Source organism: Protopterus annectens, chromosome 3.part0 (genome assembly GCF_019279795.1).
Source record: "Protopterus annectens isolate FY-2018-M chromosome 3.part0, PAN1.0, whole genome shotgun sequence".
Taxonomy (NCBI): domain Eukaryota; kingdom Metazoa; phylum Chordata; order Ceratodontiformes; family Protopteridae; genus Protopterus; species Protopterus annectens.
In genome coordinates this window covers 245,736,276-245,759,811 of record NC_056731.1, presented here as the reverse complement: position 1 = coordinate 245,759,811, position 23,536 = coordinate 245,736,276, and the positions used below count along the sequence as shown (strand labels likewise).

General features: G+C 43.6%; 1 protein-coding gene across 8 annotated transcripts in view; it reads left to right on the top strand.

The window, feature by feature from the left end:
- Window positions 1-23,536, top strand: part of TRAK1 (trafficking kinesin protein 1) — a 969,724-nt gene that overhangs the window by 471,594 nt on the left and 474,594 nt on the right. For all 8 annotated transcript variants that reach the window (XM_044064726.1, XM_044064729.1, XM_044064725.1 and 5 more), the window contains exon 8: window positions 7,141-7,215. In XM_044064726.1, coding sequence (XP_043920661.1) covers window positions 7,141-7,215 — 75 coding nt within the window. The remainder of the gene's footprint in view (window positions 1-7,140; window positions 7,216-23,536) is intronic.

Sequence of the window (23,536 nt, the reverse complement as noted above, 5' to 3'; positions counted from 1 at the left end):
GTTCCGGATGGTCACGCTTCAATCGATCCTTCCATTCTTAAAGAAGGACGACTGGATGTGCTCAATAGATCTGAAGGACGATACTACCACATCAAAATGGCCAGGGCGTCCAGGGATCATTTGCTTCGGCTGGGAGCCAGTCACTATCAGTTTCGAGCCCTGCCCTTTGGTCTGACCACAGCCCCAGGGTCTTCACCAAATGCATGGCAGTGGTAGCGTCTCATCTGAGGCGCCTAGGATTCCAGGTGTTTCCGTATCTGGACGACTGGCTCCTGTCTGCCACCACCAGGCGTCAACTGATACAAGCCAGGGATTACACCCTACAACTTTGTACACACCTTGGCATCTCAGTAAATTTCGAAAAATCGTTGCTACAGCCATCACAGCATATCTTATTCATAGGAGCGGAATTAGATACGCGTCAGTTAGTTCTAAAACTTCCTACAGAAAGAATAGTAGCACTTCAATTCAACATTTCCCTTCTTCTGTCGGCCAGAAAGTCCCCAGCAAAAATTGTTCTGAAAGTTTTGGGTCTCATGGCAGCTTCTCTCATTGCGATACCTTTGGGAAGACTGCACATGAGAGTGCTACAATGGCTTCTCTTTGCACAATGGTCATTCCAACAACTTCCACTGACTCACGAAATATTGATAACGAAAACATGCAAATCACAACTAATGTGGTGGTTGCAGACTTGCAACCTATCCAGCGGAAGACCATTTGTGCTATCCGCACCGTCAGCGACGATAACCACGGACGCTTCCCTGATAGGGTGGGGGGGCATCTTTCAGGGACAGACAGTCCAAGGCGAATGGACCAATCTGGAGTACAATCTGCACATCAATGTTCTGGAGTTGAGGGCAGTGTTTTTGGCGTTGCAACACTTTGCTCCCCTTCTTCCTCCAGGGACCATTGCAGTTCAGACAGACAACATGTCCGTAGTCTGGTACATAAACAAGCAAGGGGGAACCAGGTCTTACCAACTATGCAGAGAGGCCATGAGAATTTGGCAATGGGCAGAGTCCACGGTCGCTTTCTGATCGCAACGCACATCCCGGGGTCATCCAACGTCATAGCCGACAGGCTGAGCAGGGCAATACTATTGCCTCACGAGTGGTCCCTCAAACAGTCAGTCGCGAAGGATTTTTCGCAAATGGGGCCAGCCTACCTGCGATCTGTTTGCGTCTCCAATGAACGCCAAATGCAGGAGCTACTTTGCCCTATTACCCCTCCAGGGAAGTCCCCAGGGACGCTGGTGCACGATTGGCCCCGGGTCTCCTATATGCTTTTCCTCCATTTCCCCTGATTGCAAAGTTTCTACAGAAAGCCAACAACCTTCAGAGGACTATTATTCTCATTGCTCCGTTCTGGCCTCGTCAAATTTGGTTCCCCTTTCTATTGCATCACCGCATTCGGGGACCTTGGATGCTGGACCCAGAGCCAGATCTACTGACTCATTCGTCAGGAGTTCCTCACCCATCTCTAGAATCTCTCCATCTAGCAGCTTGGCTGCTCCGCTTCCCTTTCTAGCCAGGTCGGTTCCCCTTACTTCGGCGGTTCAAGATATTTTAGTAGCTTCTCATAAAGTTTCCACTACTAAGACTTACACCAGTAAGTGGAAACGTTTTGTCTTCTGGGCAGAGTCACATCAGTTGGACCCTGTTACAGCTCCGTTGAACAAGGTTTTAGAATTCTTGACTGAATTATTTCATGAAGGAGCTTCCCCGGCTACTTTAAGAGTACAGTTAGCTGCCATTTCTAACTATCATGTAGAAGAAAGTGGTGCGTCTATTATGGCTCACAGACTTTGTAAAGCCTTTTTAAAAGGTTCTTTTCACATCAGACCACCAGTCAGAAGTCCGACATCACCGTGGAATTTAAACTTATTGCTTTCTAAGTTGATGTTACCACCCTTTGAACCAGCTTCAAGTTGCACTTTGAAATTTTTGTCATGGAAAACATTATTTCTAGTGGCCATTACATCTGCTAGACGGGTGTCTGAGCTTCAGGCCCTGTCGGTCAAACATCCTTATTTAATTTTTCATTCTGACAGAGTATCCCTACGCACTAATCCATCTTTTCTTCCCAAAGTTTGTTCTTCTAGTAATATTAATCAGTCCATCGAATTACCCACCTTCTTTAAAGACCACTCTAATAAATTGGAGTATATGTTGCACAAACTAGACGTCCATAGACAACTCAGATTTTATTTGGATAGAACGAAAGATCACAGGAAATCTGATCAACTATTTGTAGCTTTTGCTGATAGCAGAAAGGGTCTTGCAGTTACGAAACGAACTCTTTCTAAGTGGCTAACTGACTGTATTATTTATGTTTATGAAGCCTCTGACCAAACATTAGCAGCAAAACCCAGAGGACATTCTACCAGATCAGTTTCTACATCTTTGGCTCACGCAGCTCGCTTACCTTTAGACACTATTTGTGCGGCTGCTACTTGGGCTAAACCACATACATTTATCTCTCATTACAAAGTGGACAGGGTTTCTAGGGATAGGGCAACCTTTGGTTCCACTGTGCTCAAGAACGTTCTCCCTTGAGTTCCTCAGGATCATGGAGCTAGGGACGCTACCCATGTGTAAGAACAAAGGCGAGATTGAACACTCTCACATAAAGAAGTTATGTCCTTACCATAACGTTCCATGTGGAGTGTTCATCTCGCCTTTATGAAGCCTCTGACCAAACATTAGCAGCAAAACCCAGAGGACATTCTACCAGATCAGTTTCTACATCTTTGGCTCACGCAGCTCGCTTACCTTTAGACACTATTTGTGCGGCTGCTACTTGGGCTAAACCACATACATTTATCTCTCATTACAAAGTGGACAGGGTTTCTAGGGATAGGGCAACCTTTGGTTCCACTGTGCTCAAGAACGTTCTCCCTTGAGTTCCTCAGGATCATGGAGCTAGGGACGCTACCCATGTGTAAGAACAAAGGCGAGATTGAACACTCTCACATAAAGAAGTTATGTCCTTACCATAACGTTCCATGTGGAGTGTTCATCTGCCTTTGGTTATTACACTCCCACCCTTCCCACCCTCAGGAAGAACGTTCAATTTGGTGCCTGGTCTGGAGTATTCTCCTTCTGCTGTTGCAGTATTAGTGTTACTATCATACTCTTGGTATGTTGTATATATGTACTTTTATGTATATAGTTGGCATGTGTGAGTGCTTTATGTCTGGTTTGCTTGCAAACTAGATCTGAGGTAAAGGCAGAGGGGGATTGTGGGTATTGGATGTCCTCGAGCTTCTTCTCGATGCAGAGCTTGCAGTCGGCCGGCACGGAGCCGAGGATCGGCTCCGAACCCATGTGTAATAACCAAGGCGAGATGAACACTCCACATGGAACGTTATGGTAAGGACATAACTTCTTTTTCAGGCCTGGTAGCGATTGAACACCAACTCTGGTACATTGTAATAAAATTTCTTTTCTCCTACTCATTTGGCTAATTTGGATTTAGACGCTTTGTTTTCCTTAATTAATCTTCTTATGCCTAGTGGAAGCTTATTCCATAATTTTGGAACTTCTGGGTGATGTACAAGTCCCTTTTATTATCTTAACTGTCATATACATCATAGTTGAGTTCTTTAGCTCTTTTCCTTTAGTTGGCTTTACTACCATCAAGATTTGTTAATATTCTTCTTAGATATCTTATGCTATAGGCATATTTTACCTCTTACTGACCTGTAAGAAATATAGAGAAAGACCTAGGTACTTCAGTCTGATTTTTGTGAAGGTATTCATTTAAATTTCCATAACGAAGTTAGGATCTCACAATAGTCCTGATTTTTACAGTTAACTGATGTCTAGGTGTAAGATGCTTTATGGAAGATAATGTGAACAGAACAGGGCCAAACACTGTGCTGTTGGGACACCTGTTGAGTAATACTGTGTTTTGTTGATTTGGCCCTAAATATGGAGACCATTTGACACCTGTCAGCAGTTCTTTAACACAATGAAAAATAGGTTAGTGTCAAGTTTTTCCATTGCATATCTCTCTCTCTCTGATTACGATATCAAATAAATTGTCTAGTTTTAACTATGCTACCAAGATATTAAGACTCTGGATGTTTGGCTTGCTTACATAAGTAATAAAACATAAATTAGGCATAGTAGAACAGCCTTAAATAAGCTACAGTATCAGATACGTTGTACACTGTGGTTTGTTAGAAAGTTTTTTAGTAAGCATTTTTCAGATCACTTGCCTAATAAAATTATAAATAACAAACTCATACTACTGGTTCTTTGATTCCCCGCAGGTTATATTAAATGGTTCTGTAAGTGTGTAAACGGGCCGTAAATATGTTCAGAAATGACTGAAGTTAGCCGTATATTATGCAGTTTGTCTGTTCTGTTACCAGTTGATCGTTATTAATAGATTTCAAATACATCTGCAGTGGGTTTGGCATCACATAACCAGGTGTTATCTATCTCAAGAGGATAGAATGGCTGACTTGAACCTTTGAGGGGGATCATGTTTATTATGCTCTTTTGTTGCCCTTGTTTAATGCTAAAGTATTTTCATACCTAACCTTTGACATTTTAATAGTACCCTTTTCTAGTTATCATGTTTAATCTTGATGACCTTGGATCATACCTTTCATTGTTCAGAATTTTGCAAAATGCCCAGATTTTTTACTCTAACTTTTAGTCTGTTCCTCATAAAATGTGTTATTTTCTGGCAAATCACCGAGGATTGAAGTCAATAAATAATGGAATGCATTTTGAGTTTCAGACTTCATATCCTTCAGAAAATACATGATCACACATCCTGCAGCTTTCTGAGGTTATAAGAGCAATATTTAAAATCTGTCCCTCCATTATTTTAGGATTTGTCCAGATTTCCTGTGCTAAGATGTTAGAAGTATGCCTTGGATGGATATTTTTTTAGATTGAATAGATTTCATTTATATTTTAGAATGTATAAAGTCCTTACAGCTGGACGTATGATTCCTCAACTTATATGATCACGACTTGCATATATTGCTGCTTGATTTTTCTAGCAATACAGCCTTTAATTTGTTAGTGTTAGTTTTTAAAGCAGACATCTTGGTGTGTACTGTGTTAATAAATATGATGGTATTGTGATTAGAAGTTCTCAGTGGTTCAATAACTTCCAAGTCCAAAATTGTGTCGAGTATTTGCTATATCTAAGTGCATTATGACATTTTTCCTAGTGTTTCCATTTTCCACTTGGGACACGCCTCTCAAGTTTATGGTATCTAAAAATTCCCATCCATATAATGTCCTAGAGCACATACTTGCCCAGTCTGTGTGTTAATAGTTGTAATCCCTAAAGCAACTGCTGCATTCCCCCCCAAAATTTGCTGCATCATATGGTACTACTTGATCAAGTTTTAGTAAGAAATTAGTGTGCTATTCCCAATTTAGTTTGGGGCTCCTTTAACGTTGCATTTGTATCAAGATACCACTGCCTGAGCTCTGGCAGATTTTTTAGTCGAATCTGGAAAAGAAGCTGCTGTAGAAGAAGGGGATAGTAGGGCATTTAAAATTTTGCATGATAACTATAAGAATCAGAGGTGGTTAGAAATGACTGGGAAGAGAGACTGGAAGATACCACTGTTTGTGGTTGGTTTCTTGGTGCATTCAAATTTGTTGAAACCCACAATTTCATATGTGATGTGTGTGTTGCTTGATTTCATAATGACTACAGTTCTGATGTTGTATAGCATAAGATAACCCCAAGTTTCTCATATGTTTTACTAGGCTTCTCATATTACAAAAATATATTCTTATAGTGTTAAGTGTAGTATTTTCAGATGCCATAACTGAGTTTTTGATGTCAGCACTAAAACATGCTTCACTTTCTCTGTTGACTTTTCCACTTGCATAGTGCATGTTATAGTGACTCAGATGTAACCCCCTCAGAAGAAACCATCCTATATTCACAAGCAATGCCTTCCCAGTATGATGCAATCTCCGTAGATTTCTTTAAGCCCACTTGCCTTAACCAGTTGTAATATCTGGCCTTAGCTAAACAATTTAGCTTTTAACATTGGTGATGGTAAAATTTCACTAAGTTGTACCTTTACATTGTGTGAATGAAGATATTCACTACCAGCTCTGTAGTTTTGGTGTGTCTTTTGTATTTTAACTGCGAACTGTACTAATTCATACTTGTAATTTAGTTTTGCAGGTACTAGTCTAGAAGCCAATTCATTGATTTCAGTGAGTCTCAAAATTGGAAGAATGGAGTCCAGTAGCAATCAATGATCTTTTTTATAGCATTGAATATCCAATCATGAGACCCTCCGTTTAGTTATTTCCATTTAATTCACTGCATTACTAAAGCCAAGATGTTTAGAATTATCTGAGCTGACTAGATAAACATTTGGTTCCCAACAGGTAATAGAGGTACATAACTGATTTTTATCTTTAGGTTGGTATGTCTCTAAGTGCACATCTATCTGCTGTTTTGCCTAAGAGCCTTTCTTTTAAGTTTTCTGTCCTCCTGAATCACTCTTTCCATGCAGTGATTAATTATCTTGTGGCCTTCTTCTTGGTCACTCCTGCTTATACTACTTGCTTCCCTTTTCTCCACTATTATGATTTCAGGGAAACTGTGTTAAATTGAGCAAGTTCATGCTGAACTGATGTTTTGTACCTCAAACTCTGTTAATCGTAAAAGTGGTACTCATTTGCCTTGCCTAAATGGCTAAGTTAGAGAGTTATATGACAGATCAAGACCATTTCAAAGACTTTTACGTTTATCATTTATGGTCAACAAAGCATCGCTGAACTTGGAAGTATTTTTTCACATTTTTGCCGTCTGACTGCCCCATAGGATAAAGTGCACAATGACATTCTTGTGAATTAGAATGATGTGGCACATCAGCTGATAGTATCAAGAGTATGCTTGATATTTGAAGAATATGCTGTACATGTTCTGTTTCTGTAAAAGTACTCTAAAGATATCTATCCTAGGATTGTATGCCAGCTAAGGGAAGTCTTCAGAAGCCACAAGTTCGTGATTCTAGACTTAATTTTGTCAATATGAAATACATAAAGTAGGAAAATATCTGGCTTGTACAATATTTAACCATATTCTTTCTTATGCATTTCTTTTGTAGTAAGAGCATTGATTTATTTTGTTTTGTAGTATGCTGTGGAAAATGAAGAGCTCACGCAGCATTTGGGAGCAGCAAAAGATGCTCAGCGACAGCTTACAGCTGAGGTAAGCACAACTATATTCGTTACGCAGCTATTCATTAAGGATTACTTGTGAAATATCATTCTATATCTGAACAATTAAAATCCAGATTCTTCCACGCCAGTTATTTCATATCTATCGAACTTAAGTGCTGCTGCAGTAGGATAGTGTCACTCATAGTGGGTGATTAGCACTAGTGAATGATTTGACAGTTTAAAAAAATGCACACTGTTTGGCAGTTTGTTTCAGATTAGTCTCAACACTGCAGACCAAGGGAATGTCTCTGTAGACTAGCCCACTAATTCATTACATGTACTTTGGTTCATGGCCTAACTCATTGACCACTCTTAAAATAATTTCTAATTTCTTTGTATTTGAATTTAGTCATTTTAATTATTGTAATCTTTTTTGTAATTTACTAATGCTTGGAGCTCATCTCCCTGGGCCTCTACTGAAAATGGACATGTATCCAGCTAGACTAGCCCAGCCAACAAATGTAAAATAAATAATAAAATCTTGTCTTATTAATTCAATGTCCATAGTATGTTCCTCCTTAGCACATGTGGTTTTTATCTGGTTTTAGAACATGCTGTTGGACTTAGAGGAATCAATTCAACCTCTTTTTTGCTAAGTGACTTTGGTCAAAATAGAAATACAGATGCCTACAGCAAAAGTTAAACTGATAAGTTTTGGTCATAAACTTATGACTAAAGGCAAATCAGAACATTAACTGAACTGTAGTAATGGAGGACACCATGATGATAAACTGCAGACAGAATCACATAAATAAACATTGAACTTATCTATGTAATGTGTTGCTGTGCTGTTGACAAGTGTTAGAATTTACTTCACCCAAACTGTTGTCACTGACTTGCACTGCTTTGTTTTATAAGTTGCTGGGTAAACTCTTAATATTACACTATGTCCATATAGGGACCCATGCAGCATCTGTTTCCTTTTTTTCACCTTTCGCATAATAAACCAGTTTACCATTCTGCTTAAACCTGATCTGTTTTAAGAAATATGTGTTAAATTCTGACAATACTTTGTAGCTTCAGTGTGCTTTTAAAGTTGCTGTGAAATGTTGAAGTTTCTTTATTTGCAAATTAAACCTTTATGTAATGATTTAACTTACCTGTAGGAGACAAAAAAAGCAAACAGAAATAAAACTAAATACATTTCATATGGATCAGGTTTAGTACAGAGGCAGGGAAGCGATTTAATTGGTGCCAAGTGCTGCTATTTTCAGTTAAAGTAAAATAACAGTAAGTAGAACAATATGAATGTTGAGGTATCACCATATGGAAAAATATGGGGTCATTAATGACTGCTGATAAGTACTTAGACATTGTCTGATGCTCTGTAAAGTTTCACATGCAGGAGTACATTAGGTAACTGTATATCTCACATTGTATTTGTTGAACCAGACCAATTTTGTTAAACTGCATTCCTTCTCTTTTTAGAGTGTGTCAAGTATTTGTGGGTCAGTTAAAAACAAAAAGTGTTGGTCATGGTCAAACCCCAAACTATTTGTACATATAAAGTAAACCTACTTTTGACCTAGTGGTCTGGGGAAAAATTCAGTAGATTTGTTTTAATTAAGGGGGTTTGAAGGTCACACTTCCTTTCACAATGATTTGTTATATGTATTTAAGATTTTTCCAGAATCCCATAATCTGAGAATGTGGTTCAACATAAAGGGTTCATTGAACCCAGTATTTTAAAATTATCCTATGACCATCCCATGGCCATGCATTGTCTGCTACAGAAAGTTAGATGATCAACAACCACACTGCATTGCTGGCAGATGGGTAGTGCTCTGCTAACCTCCCTCTAGCAGTCCACCAAAGGTCAGAGTCCCTCCAGTTGTCTGTCTGTGGGTGTGATGGACCAGTCAACTGACAGTACAGGGATTGCCTTTCAGACCCACAGACGGGACCTTTTAAGTTTTCTAGTGCCATTGTAAGAAAATAATTTCTTGAAAGACTGCACCTTACTCTGGATCTCTTCAGCAGATGAGCTCAGATTAGAAACTCTTTTGGGTTCTATTTCCTCCCTGTGCCTTTTTCTAGCAGTGCTTGAATAGTACAGTCTGCTGATTTTTTTTTTTTTTTTTTTTTTTTTTCCGATTGGAAAAGTGTACGTACTTGTGTATAAAGTTTTTATACTGTTTATTTTAAACTTCATTTGAAAGTTTTGACAGGAAAACTTGTTTTTGCAGTTTTGTCTTTGGGGTTATGATTATTTGAGGTGATTGAGTAGGATTACAGCATTTTAAACAATAATCTAAAGTTGTTGTTTTCATTTGTCTTCAGCCTGTGGGAATACAGATCTAGCACGGATCCAACTCGGCCGCATTTTCCAGCATCGGATCCAAGCTCCTCTCCTACCCATAATGCCCCTGTCTCCCTCCAATCCTCGGATCTTGTTTGCCCTGCATCTAGTTAGCATTGTGGTCTGTTGGCTCCAAGTTTCCTGTTAAGTAAAGGTTCTTTTCTGGTCTTCATTCTTCTCCTTTCACTCTTCCTATTATTTCTGTAGTTATATACCCTACCTGTTCTTTGTGCTCAGGTGTCTGTTCTCTAATATAAAAAAAAGTCCCCTTTCTTCTTTCTTTCCTGTTTAGTGTGTGTGTGTGTGTGTGTGTGTGTGTGTGTGTGTGTGTGTGTGTGTGTGTGTGTGTGTGTGTGTGTGTGTGTGCTTGGTTTTCTTCTGCCATGGCAGAGACCCCCAAGCCAGGCTTTTGAAAATGCACTGTGTGGCCATAAGTGCCCCTCTTCTGATGGCCACACTCTGTGCGTTTTATATCTGGGAGTACCATACTTGGGCACCTCCTGTTCAATCTGCGCTGGCTTCAACCCCCTCGCAGTGATCAACAGGAGGAAAAAACTTATCTTGAAAGGCCTCCTTCCCCCACCTTCCTCTGAGGCCTCTGCTGCTTCTTCCTCAACCCTGGGCTCTGGGACTCAACCTCCTTCCAAGAAGGCTGGGGACATGGAAAAGCACCAGCACAAGGAGCGGGATAGGCCCAGTAAGCAGTACTTTGACCGCACTTCGGTCGAGCCCCCGGCCAAATCCCACTGAAATCCCAAGCCTGGATTCCCCTCGGCTTGAGTCACCTCACTTCTCACCAGAGCCGGAGGTCTCTCAGACCCAGTCTCCCTTCTCAGCCTCTCCAAATCCAGATGGGTGTCTTGCCTACCTCCTCCCCCTCTGTGGACTGGGCACATGCAGTCCGCCTTTCTTTCTAATGATCCTTCTCCCATCCAACCCCCAGCTTCGGAGTCTTTGGGTCTGAGGCTTCTCTGCGTTGAGGGGTCAACTGTGGTGGTACTAGGTACCTCAATGCCAAACACTGTCCTGAGTGACTTGTCTCAGACCAGTTCAGAACTGTAGTCTTGGTGCCGTATCCGAGGGAATGACATCGGCTTAAAGGTTTTTGGAGTTGTCCCTTCCACTCGGATTCTCGGCTCTTGGAGGCTTGGATCTGGCTCCCCCGTCGATGCAGAGGGTGATGGATCCGTTACTACTCCCAGCTTCAGGGATTCGTTCTCCCTTTGCTTTTGATGTGGTGTAGAGGGTTCTTTCGGTTCCCTTCAAGACCCTTGACGTGATCATCCTCTGATGTCCTTCAAGGATGCATCTGCAGTCCTTACAAATGGGTTGTCCTGTCGTCAGGCAGCCCTTCGGTCGGCCGGATTCCAAAGTCTGGGTCTGGCCTCTGCTGGTGTCGCATTTCACCCGACGTCATAGCTGCAGTTCTTCAGGTATAAAGGCATCAGCCGACACCATTTTCCTCAGTCTTTCTTGCTGCGTGGCGCCCGAAGCAGAAGCTGTTCGCAAGTGCCGGTTGGTCGGAACCAGAGATTACTACTACCGAATACGTCTACGAAGACTTCTAAAAAGCTAAGTACCCCGTTGGGGACTCTTTCTTGCCTCAGCCGATGTCAGAAAAAGTGAATAACTGTTTAACTTGTGGGAAACAAATACCTCATAAAGATTTCCACTCTTACTGCTTACCCTGTTTAGGCCCAGACCACGACGTAGCAGCTTGTCTAGCCTGTGCTTCTTTTAACCGGCGGACGCTTAGACGTCGGTCTGAATTTGCTGAGGAGTTTTTTGGCTCCGATTTTGCTTATATTATGCCGTCGGATCCTCCGACTACGCAAATGTCTAAAAAGCGCAAGGAAAAGGACCGACACTCGCGGTCCGCGGCCGAAACCGCGGTTAAGCCAACCGCAAGTGTCTCGGTTTCGGCTGAAACCGAGCAAGCGGTTCTTCCTTCAGCTGAAAGCTTACCTTCTACCGAGGCCTCTTCCAACCTGGTGGAATCGGCTTCAGAAAACCCACCTGCTGTCGCAGTTTCTCAGGAATTAAATGACACTATTCCCTTGGATATTTCAACCCCTGCACGTGGAGCTGCTAGGCCTCCTGCAGCCATGTCCATTAAGGCCTTTGCCAGGGCTAAAGCAGCTAAAGCTACTAAGACTGTGCCTGCTAAGACCCCCACTCACAGGCCCAGCTCTAGTTCTCAAATGCTTAGTTTAGCAGAGGATCTCATTACTTTAATCCGGGGATCCCAACCTCAACCAGACAGGGCCTCTCAGCCACCTCCAGAGAAGAGGCCTAGAGCAGAGCCACCCCAGCCACTTTCTACAGATGATTCCTCTGATGCTTCAGATGATTCCGACCCTCCAGAGGCTCCTTTCTCCCCTTATGAAGACTCTGATGCTGAAGAGTCCATCCTTCTGCCTCTCCGCCTGAGGAATTTTCCTTTGGGGAAACCTTGCATGCTATGAGGGAACAATTTCAGTGGCAGGGCCAGGATTTTTCAGACTCCAGAAAAAGGCTTAGAACCTTTCTGCATTTACCACAACATAGGCCTTTAGCCATTCCTCCAGTTCTTTCTGTTGTAGATGATGCATTTAGTGATGCTTGTACTGCTCCTGATTCTCTACCCCCGGCCCCTGCTAAGCCTGATAGATACTACAGGGTCCCGGACACACATTACCATTTGTATAAGGCTCCCTTTGCAGATCCCGAGACTATCTCCCAAGGGCCCAAGGCTGTAGCAGCTACTTCTGCTAAGAACCCCCTCCCCTCAGAAAGGGAATCCAGATCCTTAGAGAGATGGGGTAAAAAAGTTTACACTTCTGCTACACTTTCAGCTAGGGCCTTGAACTGTCAATTTCACATGATCCAGTATCAAGAATTTATGCTAGACCAGTTAACCAAAAAACTGTCCTCTGATGAATCATTAGACAAAAAATCTGTTCAGGAAATGGTACATAACATTCAGCAAGTCAGTAACCATTCCTTAAAATGCGGCTATGATGCACTGGAGGCTTCCTTTAGATCAGCCATGACTGGCACAGTTATCAGAAGGCATGCATGGTTAAAAGAGCAGGCCTTACCAGACCATGTCAAGTCCAAACTATTAGATGCTCCTATGGATAAGATCAATTTGTTTGGCTCTTCTGCACAACAGGTGCTGAAGAAGATGGAAGAGAAGGCAAAATCTGTCCAAACAGTAAAAGATTTCTTACAGGTCCAACCGCCAAGGTTTAGCAGGAATTGGCCCTCCAAGAATTGGTCCTTTCCAGACTCATCCCGAGCTCAGAGGGGCAGGAATAGGCGTTCAAGAGGCAGAAACCAATCCAGGGGTGCCTACAGGGGACGCCAGTGGCAGAGTAACAACCAGCGAAGTACAGCCACGGACACAGCCACCACCACAACTACAGGACAGTCACAGTGACTTGGCTCTGGCTCCGCCTACCAGGGAGCAACTAGAAGCACCTTTAGGCGGGAAGCTAGCCTTATTTTCAATAAACTGGCATTACATCACAAGAGACAAGTGGATTTTACAGACAATAGACCAAGGCTACAGGTTTCACTTCCATACTCTACCAGGGAAGAGAGGAATGCCAAACCTACCTCCAAATCAAAAAGCAGAAGCTCTAAAACAAATATCCCAATTATTAAAGATGAGAGCTGTGGAAAAGGTACCACCTATGGAGCAAGGAAAAGGATTTTACTCCAGACTCTTCCTGGTACCAAGAAAAGAGAGCAAATGGAGACCTATTCTCGACCTGTCCGCTTTAAACACATTCCTCATTGTTCCAAAATTCAAAATGCTGACTCTACAGCAGCTTCTTCCCATGCTGGGCAAGGAGTCTTGGCTGGTAACTCTAGATCTCAAGGAGGCATATCTGCACGTCCCCATACGACAAATTTGCAGAAGATACCTCAGATTTCTTGCAGGATCAGAGCATTATCAATTCTCAGCATTGCCCTTTGGCTTATCTACTGCGCCCAGAGTGGTCACGAAATGCCTGGCATCAGTAATTGCTCATTGCAGGCTTCAGGGGATCCAAATCTACCCCTACCTGGACGACTGCCTGATTCAAGCGGACAACAAAAACAAGCTAGCAGAAGACTTACAAAGGGTCATTTACCTGCTACAAGCCCTGGGATACACAGTCAATATAAAAAAGTCAAGACTGACACCATCCCAGAGAATAACCTTTTTGGGTGCAGAGTTGGACACACAGCAAAGCAAATGGCATTCCTAACAGTAGAAAAACAGCAGCAGCTACCTCTCTACTTCTTGGCATTAACAAGGCAGAACCATCTGACAGCAAGCAAAGTACTGCAAGCCTTGGGCTTCATGGCATCATGCATAATATTGGTCCCTCATGCCAGACTGCATATGAGAAAACTACAGTGGTACCTAAGGAATTTATGGTCTCAACACAAGCACGGCTTAGAAACCCAGATTCCAATTATTCCATGCCTGAAGCAAGAATTCCTATGGTGGGCTCAGGCTTGTCAATCAAACACAGGATTGCCCTTCCACAGTACTCAACCAAGCCAAACCATCACGACGGACGCCTCGGACCTCGGTTGTGGGGCACACATGCTGGACAAGTGCATACAAGGCTTATGGACTCAAGACCAGCTGCACCTACACATAAACCTAAAGGAAATGCTGGCAGTAAAACTGGCAATTCAGGCATTCATACCATTTCTCCAACAAGGTCTATTGATGATAAGGACAGACAACACCACAGTTATGTGGTACATCAACAAACAGGGAGGCACACATTCGTATTCTCTTTGCCGGATGGCACTGGACCTCTGGAATGTGGCCCTGAGCTACAACATTCAGTTAAAAGCAGTTTTTGTACCAGGAAAAGAAAACATTCTAGCAGACATATTAAGCAGGACTACCACGGATGCCCACGAATGGATGCTGCATCCGGACATCTTCAAAACCATTACAAGAAAATGGGGGCTTCCAGAAATAGACTTATTTGCATCCCCACGCAATCACCAGCTAAAGAAATTCTGCACAAGGACGTACCACCCACTTGCTTGGAAGGTGGACTCCCTATCCTTCAGTTGGAAAAACCTGACAGCATATGCATTCCCACCGCTTCCTTTGATGCACAAGGTGCTATTGAAGATCAAAGAGGACCATCCAAGGATCATTCTGATAGCTCCAGACTGGCCAAGGCAACATTGGTACCCATTACTGAGGAGCATGTCTCGGGAACAAATATGGCCACTACCCCTGGTTCCCTTGCTGTTAACATAGAACAACTACAACAATCTGCATCCAAACCTGAAAACTCTGCAGCTGACTGCCTGGAACATTGCATAAGACCAATTAACCCTAATTTATCCCAAAGGGTTAAAGACATTATCCTTGAGGCTCGCAGACCCTCAAGAAAAAATTATTCAGCAAAATGTAAAAGATATTTCATATGGAGTACTGCAAAAGGAGAAGATGTGTCACTGGTAAGCATAGCCAACATCCTGGAATACTTGGCAGAGCTCTTCCACACAGGCCTGTCCTATTCCTCCATCAAGATTCATGCATCAGCTATTTCAGCAGAATACGACTTGGATCCTCCTGTCTTCTCACATCCTCTGCTCAGACAGTTTCTGAGAGGAATTAAAAATGTAAAGCCTCCTAGGAAGCCACCATTACCAGCATGGGACTTGAACTTTGTGCTAGAAAAATTGACACTGCCTCCTTTCGAACCGGCAGCAACAGCAGAATTACAATACCTATCATGGAAGACTGCTTTTCTGCTGGCAATCACTTCAGCAAGAAGGGTATCTGAACTTCAGGCATTAATGGCAGTACAACCCTTCCTGATCTTCCATCAAGATAGTGTCCATGAGAACAAATCCTTCCTTCATGCCTAAGGTGGTCTCCAGAGTTTCTTTAAATCAGGCTATCCACCTACCTACATTCTTCCCCAACCCACAGAACAGGGGAGAAAGACTGCTACATACCTTGGATGTACATAGACGATTACGCTACTACCTGGACAGGACCAAGGGCAATAAAAAAACTGACCAGCTACTGGTAGCATATGCAACAGGAAGGGAAGGAAAAGCAATTTCAAAACAGACAATCTCCAAGTGGATAGGAAATTGCATTAGATTTTGTTACTCCTACCATGGAAAGAAAACTCCAGAGAACATCAGGCCTCACTCTACAAGGGCTACAGCCACTACCACAGCCTTCTTTCGAGGAGTGGCTACCAAGGACATTTTAGAGGCTGCTACTTGGAGCTCCGTGCATACATTTGTCAAGCATTATAATTTACCCTTATACTCTAGATCCCGAGCAGGTTTTGCCACTGCTGTTTTGCAAGGGATCCTAACTACACCATAACTTTATTTTTCCACCTCCCCCAGTTTGGCTATGGTATTCTACCCATTTGTAAGGACTGCAGATGCATCCTTGAAGGACATAGTACAGTTTTGTACCTACCATAAATGTAGATGTCCGATAGGAATGCATCTGCAGTCAGGATTACCCACCTTCCCTCTGTGATGCTCCTAGGGTATTTGCCCATCTTATAGCTAGCTGGGGGAATCTATTATGGTGTATTTGTTTGTATATATATATGTACATACATGCTTATTTTTGTGTTTGCTCTCTACTATTTGGAATCATTGGCATTTATCCAAATTTAGCCTTCCAAGAGGGCTCCTGGCATCTGGGGCAAGAAACACTGAGGAAAATGGCGTCGGCTGATGCCTTTATACCCAAAGAACTGCAGCTATGACGTCGGGTGAAGTGCGACACCAGCCGAGGCCAGACCCAGACTTTGGAATCCGGCCGACCGAAGGGCTGCCTGACGACAGGACAACCCATTTGTAAGGACTGCAGATGCATTCCTATCGGACATCTACATTTATGGTAGGTACAAAACTGTACTTTCTGGCTCCCTCTATTTCTGCTCCGGAATCTACTATCTTGCCCCCTCAGAATCCGCTTGTTTCCTTTCCACCCCAGAGAGTTCCCCCCAGGAATGGCCAGAGGTTTCCAAGTCCTCCCCAGAGCCCCCCCCCCCTTGAGGAGCTCCATTGGAAATGTACTTGCAAAAGGAGGCACTTGGACTCCCCGCCAGAGTCCCTCACAGAAGACACCAACTTGGAGGAAGGGGAGGGTTCCCTCCAGTCACCCCCAGATGATATCTCCTTTGGTGACATCATGAAAATCCAATGCCAACATGGGGGGGGGGTGGTCTGTCCAAAAACCCACCCAGATGAGTCAGTGTTTCTGGAGGCATTTGGCACAGGATCCTCTACTTCCTGGGTATCCCTTCCCATTGATCCACTTGTGGTCTTGATTTCATCCCGGGCATGGAAGGAGCCCATTCCTAAGCACCCTGATAAGATTCTAAGAGCCCCATCGGACAGCCAGCATTGATCTAAGGGATCCCTGGTTGATGCTGTGGTGGTTGCAGCAACCACCAAGAAAGAGCTCACTCAGGAGAGCTCTACGGTCCATCCACTGGACCAGAGAGTCCTGGACCTTGGACAGTTTTTAGAAGTGGCTTATGCTTCAGTCAAGTTTGCCTTTTGTGAGCTGAATTACATGGCACATTTCATCAGACTACAATGGGACCTGGTCAAAGAGGTCGCTGAGTCTGCCCTGGAGTCCATGTCAGCGGAAGAGAAGAAGGTGTTCTCCTCCCGTTTGGCCACCCTAACTTCTATTTCCAGTATCTCTATGAGGCTCCTGTCACACACTATGGAAGGTGTCTCTAGGGCGGCCGGAACAGGCATTGCCATCAGGCATCGCATTTGGCTCTGGCTTTGTGCATTCTCGGAGCCCTTCAAGGTGTCGTTTACAAATGCCTCCTATGATGGTTCCACCCTTTTTGGTAAGACCATTAGAGAAACTTTAGTCCATAGTGAGAAAGATGGGAAGACCTTGTCTGCTGTCTGGATTCGCTGCTCAACCCCACAACGATCTTTTTCCTGGAATCGGTGTGGGATGAAGATGTGTTTCTGGAAATCTCTGGGCTTTTCCCATGATGCTCAAGACTAGTCTTCCCCCAGAGGCAGAGGGGGATATGGCAGACGGATTCCTCTTGGCACAGGGGGCCTGAGGAACCAGGGGTCTCTGGATTCTTTCCCAGACAGACCTTCGCAGCAGCCCTGAAGGTTTGCCCAACTGCTAGTCTCTGGAGGCAGTCTGTGGATGTCTCTCTGCACCCAACAGCCTGGGAGTCTATCACAGATGACCATTGGGTGTTGCAGATTATATCAAGAAGATACTCGATCCCCTTCCTTCAGCCCTCGTCCTAGCCAAACACCTCCCAGGCATTCCACCAGCCAAACGGGAGGAGGCAGCAGTAGAAATTTCCAAACTGCTTGAAAAGAGAGTCATCCAGCCCGTCCCCCCATACCAGTCTGGATCAGGCATCTATTCTAGGTTCTTTTTGGTGCCAAAGAAGATGAGGGACTTGAGACCCATCCTGGATCTTTCAACCCTAAACCAGTCAGTTGCTAAGATGAAAATCCAGATGGTCACTCTCCAGTCCATTCTGCTCTTTCTGCAGAGGAACAACTGGATGTGCTAAGTGGACCTCCGAGACTCGTGCTACCACATCAAGATGGACAGGCGCTCTCTGAGGGTCCTCCACTTCTGACTGGGAGCCAATCATTATCAGTTCAGAGTGCTACCCTTTGGTCTCACCACTGCCCGCAGGATGATCATTAAAGTGATGGCAGTGCTGGCAGCTCACCAGCAGCTGCAGGGGTTCCAGGTCTTCCCCTACCTGGATGATTGGCTCCTTTCTGCTCCCTCCAGGTATCAACTCTGTCAACCCAGAGATCTTCTTCAGACTTCCAACCAGCTAGGCATAACCATATATCTCAATAAGTCCCAGTTGTATCAAGTTGAGGTTCTCGACTTCATTTGGGCTCTGTTAGATACCACTCAGAGCAAGATTTTTCTAACTTCAGACAGACTTCAGTCCCTCAGACATCATGTGTTGTACATTGTTCAAACCCAGTATCCCCTTGCGGTGTCTGTTCTTTGGGCGTTGGGGTTCATGACGCCCATGATCACCCTGATCCCTACGGCTCGGCTGCATATGAGGTTTCTCCAATGGACACTAGTGGTCAAGTGATTGTTGCTACACCTGCCGTTATCTCATCCAGTTAGATTATCTCGGGCTTGCAGGGATTTGCTTCTCTGGTAGCTTCAGTCCCCAGATCATTTTCTGGGTCGTCCGTTTATCCTTCCTGCCCCAATGACCACAGTGACCACGGATGCTTTCCTACTTGGGTGGGGGAAGCATTGCATGGGAAGGGACAGTCCAAGGCACGTTGTCTTCCCCTGGAGACCCATCTGCATATCAGCGACCTGGAGATGAGGGTGGTGCTGTTGGCATTGTAAGCTCTTCATGCCCATCTTCCCCAAGGTACGATTGCCATCCAGATAGACAATGTCTGTAGTCTGGCATATCATCAAACGGGGGGAACCAGGTCTTATTCCCTTTGTCGCAAAACAATGAGATTGTGGGGATGGGTGATCGACGGCCATTTTCTGGACAGGGTTTCCTTACAGATGAAACCTTCATTTCTTCCGAAAGTGGTTTCAGAATCTAACATTAACCAGGTCACTTATCTCCCTGATTTGTTTCCGAACTTCCAGAATAAGGGAGAATATAAATTGCAATTGCTTGATGTTCATAGGCAACTGCATTTCTATTTGCATAGAACAAAGCCCTTTTGTAAGTCTGATCAGCTTTTTGTTTCTTTTTCTAAGCCTTTCCTAGGAAAACCTGTTTCTAAGGTGACTATTATTGCTCGTTGGTGCCCTCAGTGCATAACTTTGGCCTATAAACCAGAGGTTTATCACCACCAGGTCATGTCAGGGCGCATTCAACCTGGTCTATGGCTACTCCAGATGCCTTTTGGTATAGGGTTTCCTTAGATGACATTTCCTCTGCAGCTGCTTGGGCATCATCACACACATTTATTTCTCATTACAAACTGGATCTCCTGTCCAGAGGCAGGCTCCGCCGTGCTCCAGAACATCCTTCCATGAGGACCTCCCAGGGGTTTTTGCTAGCTGGGGACTCTGTCCCACAGGTTGAAGATCAAATGAATACAGCAACTTCACTCACCAAAATGTTCTATCTGAATTGTTGCTTTTCATTTGTCTTCAGCCATCCCTCCCTCCTTCCTCCCTGCCTTATGTGGGCTGTGTTGTGGACCGGATGAAAGGGGTATAATCCCTATTCTTGTGAGCTTTTGTTTTCCTTTCAGTGCTAATGCCAGAGTGTTAGGCACATGGTTAGGTTGGGGTGCTACTGTTTGCAGCAAGCTTGATCAGAGGGGGAGGAAGGAGACAGGGGCATTATGGGTAGGAGAGGAGTTTTGAGCTTGGATCTGATGCTGGAAAACGCGGCCGAGTCGGATCTGTGCCGGATCTGTATTCCCACAGGTTGATGACCAATGAAAAGCAACAACTCAGATGGAAAGTTATGCTGAGTACATACCTTTTTTTTTTGTTTGTTTAAATTATGATTTTGGTACCGTTTTTTTAAACATTTCCAACAGGAATTTTTCATAAATATATATATACTTTATTCCTTACCTAAGGCTTTTTTATGCTGTTTGTAATCTGGGGCTGAAAATAGCCTTTATTAAAATTGGGGGACTTTTGTGGTTTGACCTGTGTTACTAAAACTGCTGTCATTTTACACAGCGAAACATTCAGAACAGCATCCCTGCAGAAATTCACTTCAGTTGGCTGTTCAGAGTGAGTATAGTGGGGTTTGCTAATTTTTTACTGGATTGACTGTGCAGCCAGGATCTGGTATTGATCTGGCTGTTTTTGTTGTCCCCTGACTTGGATTCCGGTATGGTGCTCCCCCATATACCCCTTGTGCACCTAAAAAAGAATAGAAATCAGGAAATATGCTACAGTCTGTAGCTTGTGATTTCACAGTAACCTTGGGCGGCAAGCAGTCAGACCACTTGTGTACTTTTGCCTGCGGGTCCCCTTGTGTGTTGTTAGTACCACAACTGTATGTGTCATGAGGGTCAGACATGTACTCCGAGGCTGTACCATTGCCTAGTTCAGGTGTAGGGGAAGGGAGGGATCCAGAATCTTTTGTCAGTGTTAAGTCTTCTCCATGGGGGTTGTCTCACTAGGTGCAGTGCTTGCACAAAAAGAGACAGAAGGCCAACCATGTTGCAGGGCAACAGTTTGACTGTTTTCACCTGAGATGAAGGCCATGTATAGATACTTTGTTCATGCACTTGGTTATGGGGGTACAAACCTGGGTTATGAGTAACACCAGCACTCCCATCCCTGTTCAGCCACACAAGGATCCTGACTTTGTAGAGGATCCAGATGCTAAAGTTTTGGAAGTGTCCGTCTGATCAGTCAGTTTCATCTGAGGTTGAACAAGTTCAAAAACCGAAACAGATGTGGTCTTTCTCTCAAATTCTGGCTAGATTTAGGGATGCATTCATTTGGGAGCAGTCATTGGCTGCCCTGATATCAACAGAGTTTATGATCTTTTGGAAGATGAAGCTCCAGATTTGACAGCCTTCCCTCCATTGATCCCAGTGTTGAAGGATGTTTTTAAGAAAGCTTGCAATTCTCCTCTGCTGAAAAAGTCTCTGCCTAAAAAATTTATAAGAAATTCATGGTTTGATTGACCTTGCCTGTTTTCCAGGCTTCCTTGTCTGCGGATCCTGCGTCTGTGACCCCAGCGACTTCCTCCACTAAAAAGACTGTCTTCATCAAACCCATTCCCTTCAGATAAATGTGACAAGTGGCTAGAATGTCAGGGAAAGAAGCTGGCACAGTACAGCATGGTAACCTTTAAAGGGTTTAACTACCAGTGTTTTATGTGGAAGTTTGTGTTAAGGTGCATGTGTAGTTTAAATGAATTTGCTGCATCGTTAACTCCAGAGCAAAACATCTGTGTCAAAGATATTGTTTCCATTGTTTCTCAAGTGTCTAAACATGCTTAAGAGTGCCTTGTAGGGGATCAGTACTGTTTTTAGAAATGTAGTAACTTCAGTGGTGATAAGGATTTGAGCTTGGTTGCATAGCCAGGGATGGTGCATGCTTTTTGGGCCTCCCAGAAAATGTCAAGTTGGGCCTCCTAGGCACTTTCTGTCTAAATATTACCGTGTCACTGCTACCCCTTCTAAGCAACCTTTTAGTTCATGCTGCAAATTTTTAGGAGCAGTACACTCAGAAAGACCTGTAGCTACAATAATGTTACATTACAACAGGCCTATGTACTACACTATGTTGACCCATTTCACAAAGGGAAATTCACAGTTACTGGCATTTAATTGTAACAGATACATTACAACTATTTGTATAGGGTGGAATTAGGTGAAATGGCACCCTAGGCGTTGCATAATGTTTCAGCCCCCCCCCCCCCCACACACACACACACTAACACACACGCACACATCCTTCAGTGCTCCCCATACTATGCACATTACTTTTTTCTAGCTGTTCTTACATTTTGCCTTACACTTCAGCTTTTACAAGCTATAACTTTCTATATACTCTGGTGTACATTTTAATTTTTTTTTTCTTTTTACACAACCTTTTCATCCAGTTATGGTTTGAACAGAAGTTATGATTAAGGGAAGAAATTCAGTGCTGCTGTTCAGCTTTAGTTTTCTTTGCATCCTTTCAACACACCTTTCCTGAATAAAACAGCACTGTGATAACTATTTAGGAAATAATTAAGTCAGTGCCCTCAGAAGCTATAGGGGATATAGATGCTCTGGGAGGCATTTTAGAGCAATTTCCCAACATTTCAATCCAGTGGTGGCCTAAACAAAAATCATGAGTAAGGAAAGAATTTCAGTGTTTTTTTTTTCTTTCAAGGAAGACCCAAGTTATGCCCAAGGCTGAATGTTCAAAGCTGTCAAAAATATTGGCTCATAATAAACAACAATTGTAAGGATACACAGGTCCTGTCTGGGAATACTACCTGCCTCCCTAAACCCCTCAAAAAAGACAGACACTGCCTGTGCATCCCACTGGTGTTAGACTGGGATGAAAGCAGAGGTTCAAATTACCACAGTCTTGTATTTCTGATGACTGTTAACATAAGCATACACAACATCCCTCCTCACTCTTCGCCCCTAAACCCCAAGGCAGCCACCTGTATACTTGCCTGATGTGTGATTGTTAGGAAAGTGAAAAAATGATTACAGTAATGTAGTCTACTTTGTTGTTCCTAGACACTACGCTGTCCCTAGACAGCTGTACTAAACTTTTCTGTACACTTCTGAAGTCTGTGAAAAAAGTAAAAGAAACAATGACCACACTGTCTCAAGCCCAAAAACAAGCTGTAGTTGACCCCCTGTGCACACCTGTAAGGTTTGATTGTGATGAAATTTAAAGCAGTATTAACCACACAATCCCCCATAACCTACAGCAGCTTTCTGTACACACACACGTCAGCAGACCTAATTATAGAATTGGTGCAGCTAAGAGCAGTGGCCATTAATCAGCTTTATCCCAACAGGGTCATACGACAGATCTGCTCAAGTAAGAGAGTAATCAGAAAATGAATACTTTTTTTTCTCCTAATTTTTCTCCAACCAATAACAGCTTTTGTGGGGCTCCCACAGAGTCCAGGTTGATTAAGGGGTGGGCCTCGCTGTATCCATTTATACAGTCTGGGAAGTGGTGGTCACCAGACTCTTAGAAAATTAAGTGTGAATATTCTGTGATATGTTTTCTGCCTTACACACACACACACACACACACACACACATGTATAAGCCTTAGCAGTACTAGTTTTGTACTTGATGTTCATCGTGTTACCCTGCTGCAGTCATCACACTTGGGTTATCCTGTCATCAGGCGGTCCTGCAGTCGGACGGAATTCCAAAGTCTTGGTCCGGCGTCGGTTGCTGTTGTCTCTTCCCTGACGTCGGTGCGCCAGGGGTATATATAGTGCAACCGACGCCATCTTCTTCAGTCTTTCTTGCCGCACGGTGCCCGAAGCAGAAGCAGTTCACAAGTGCCGGT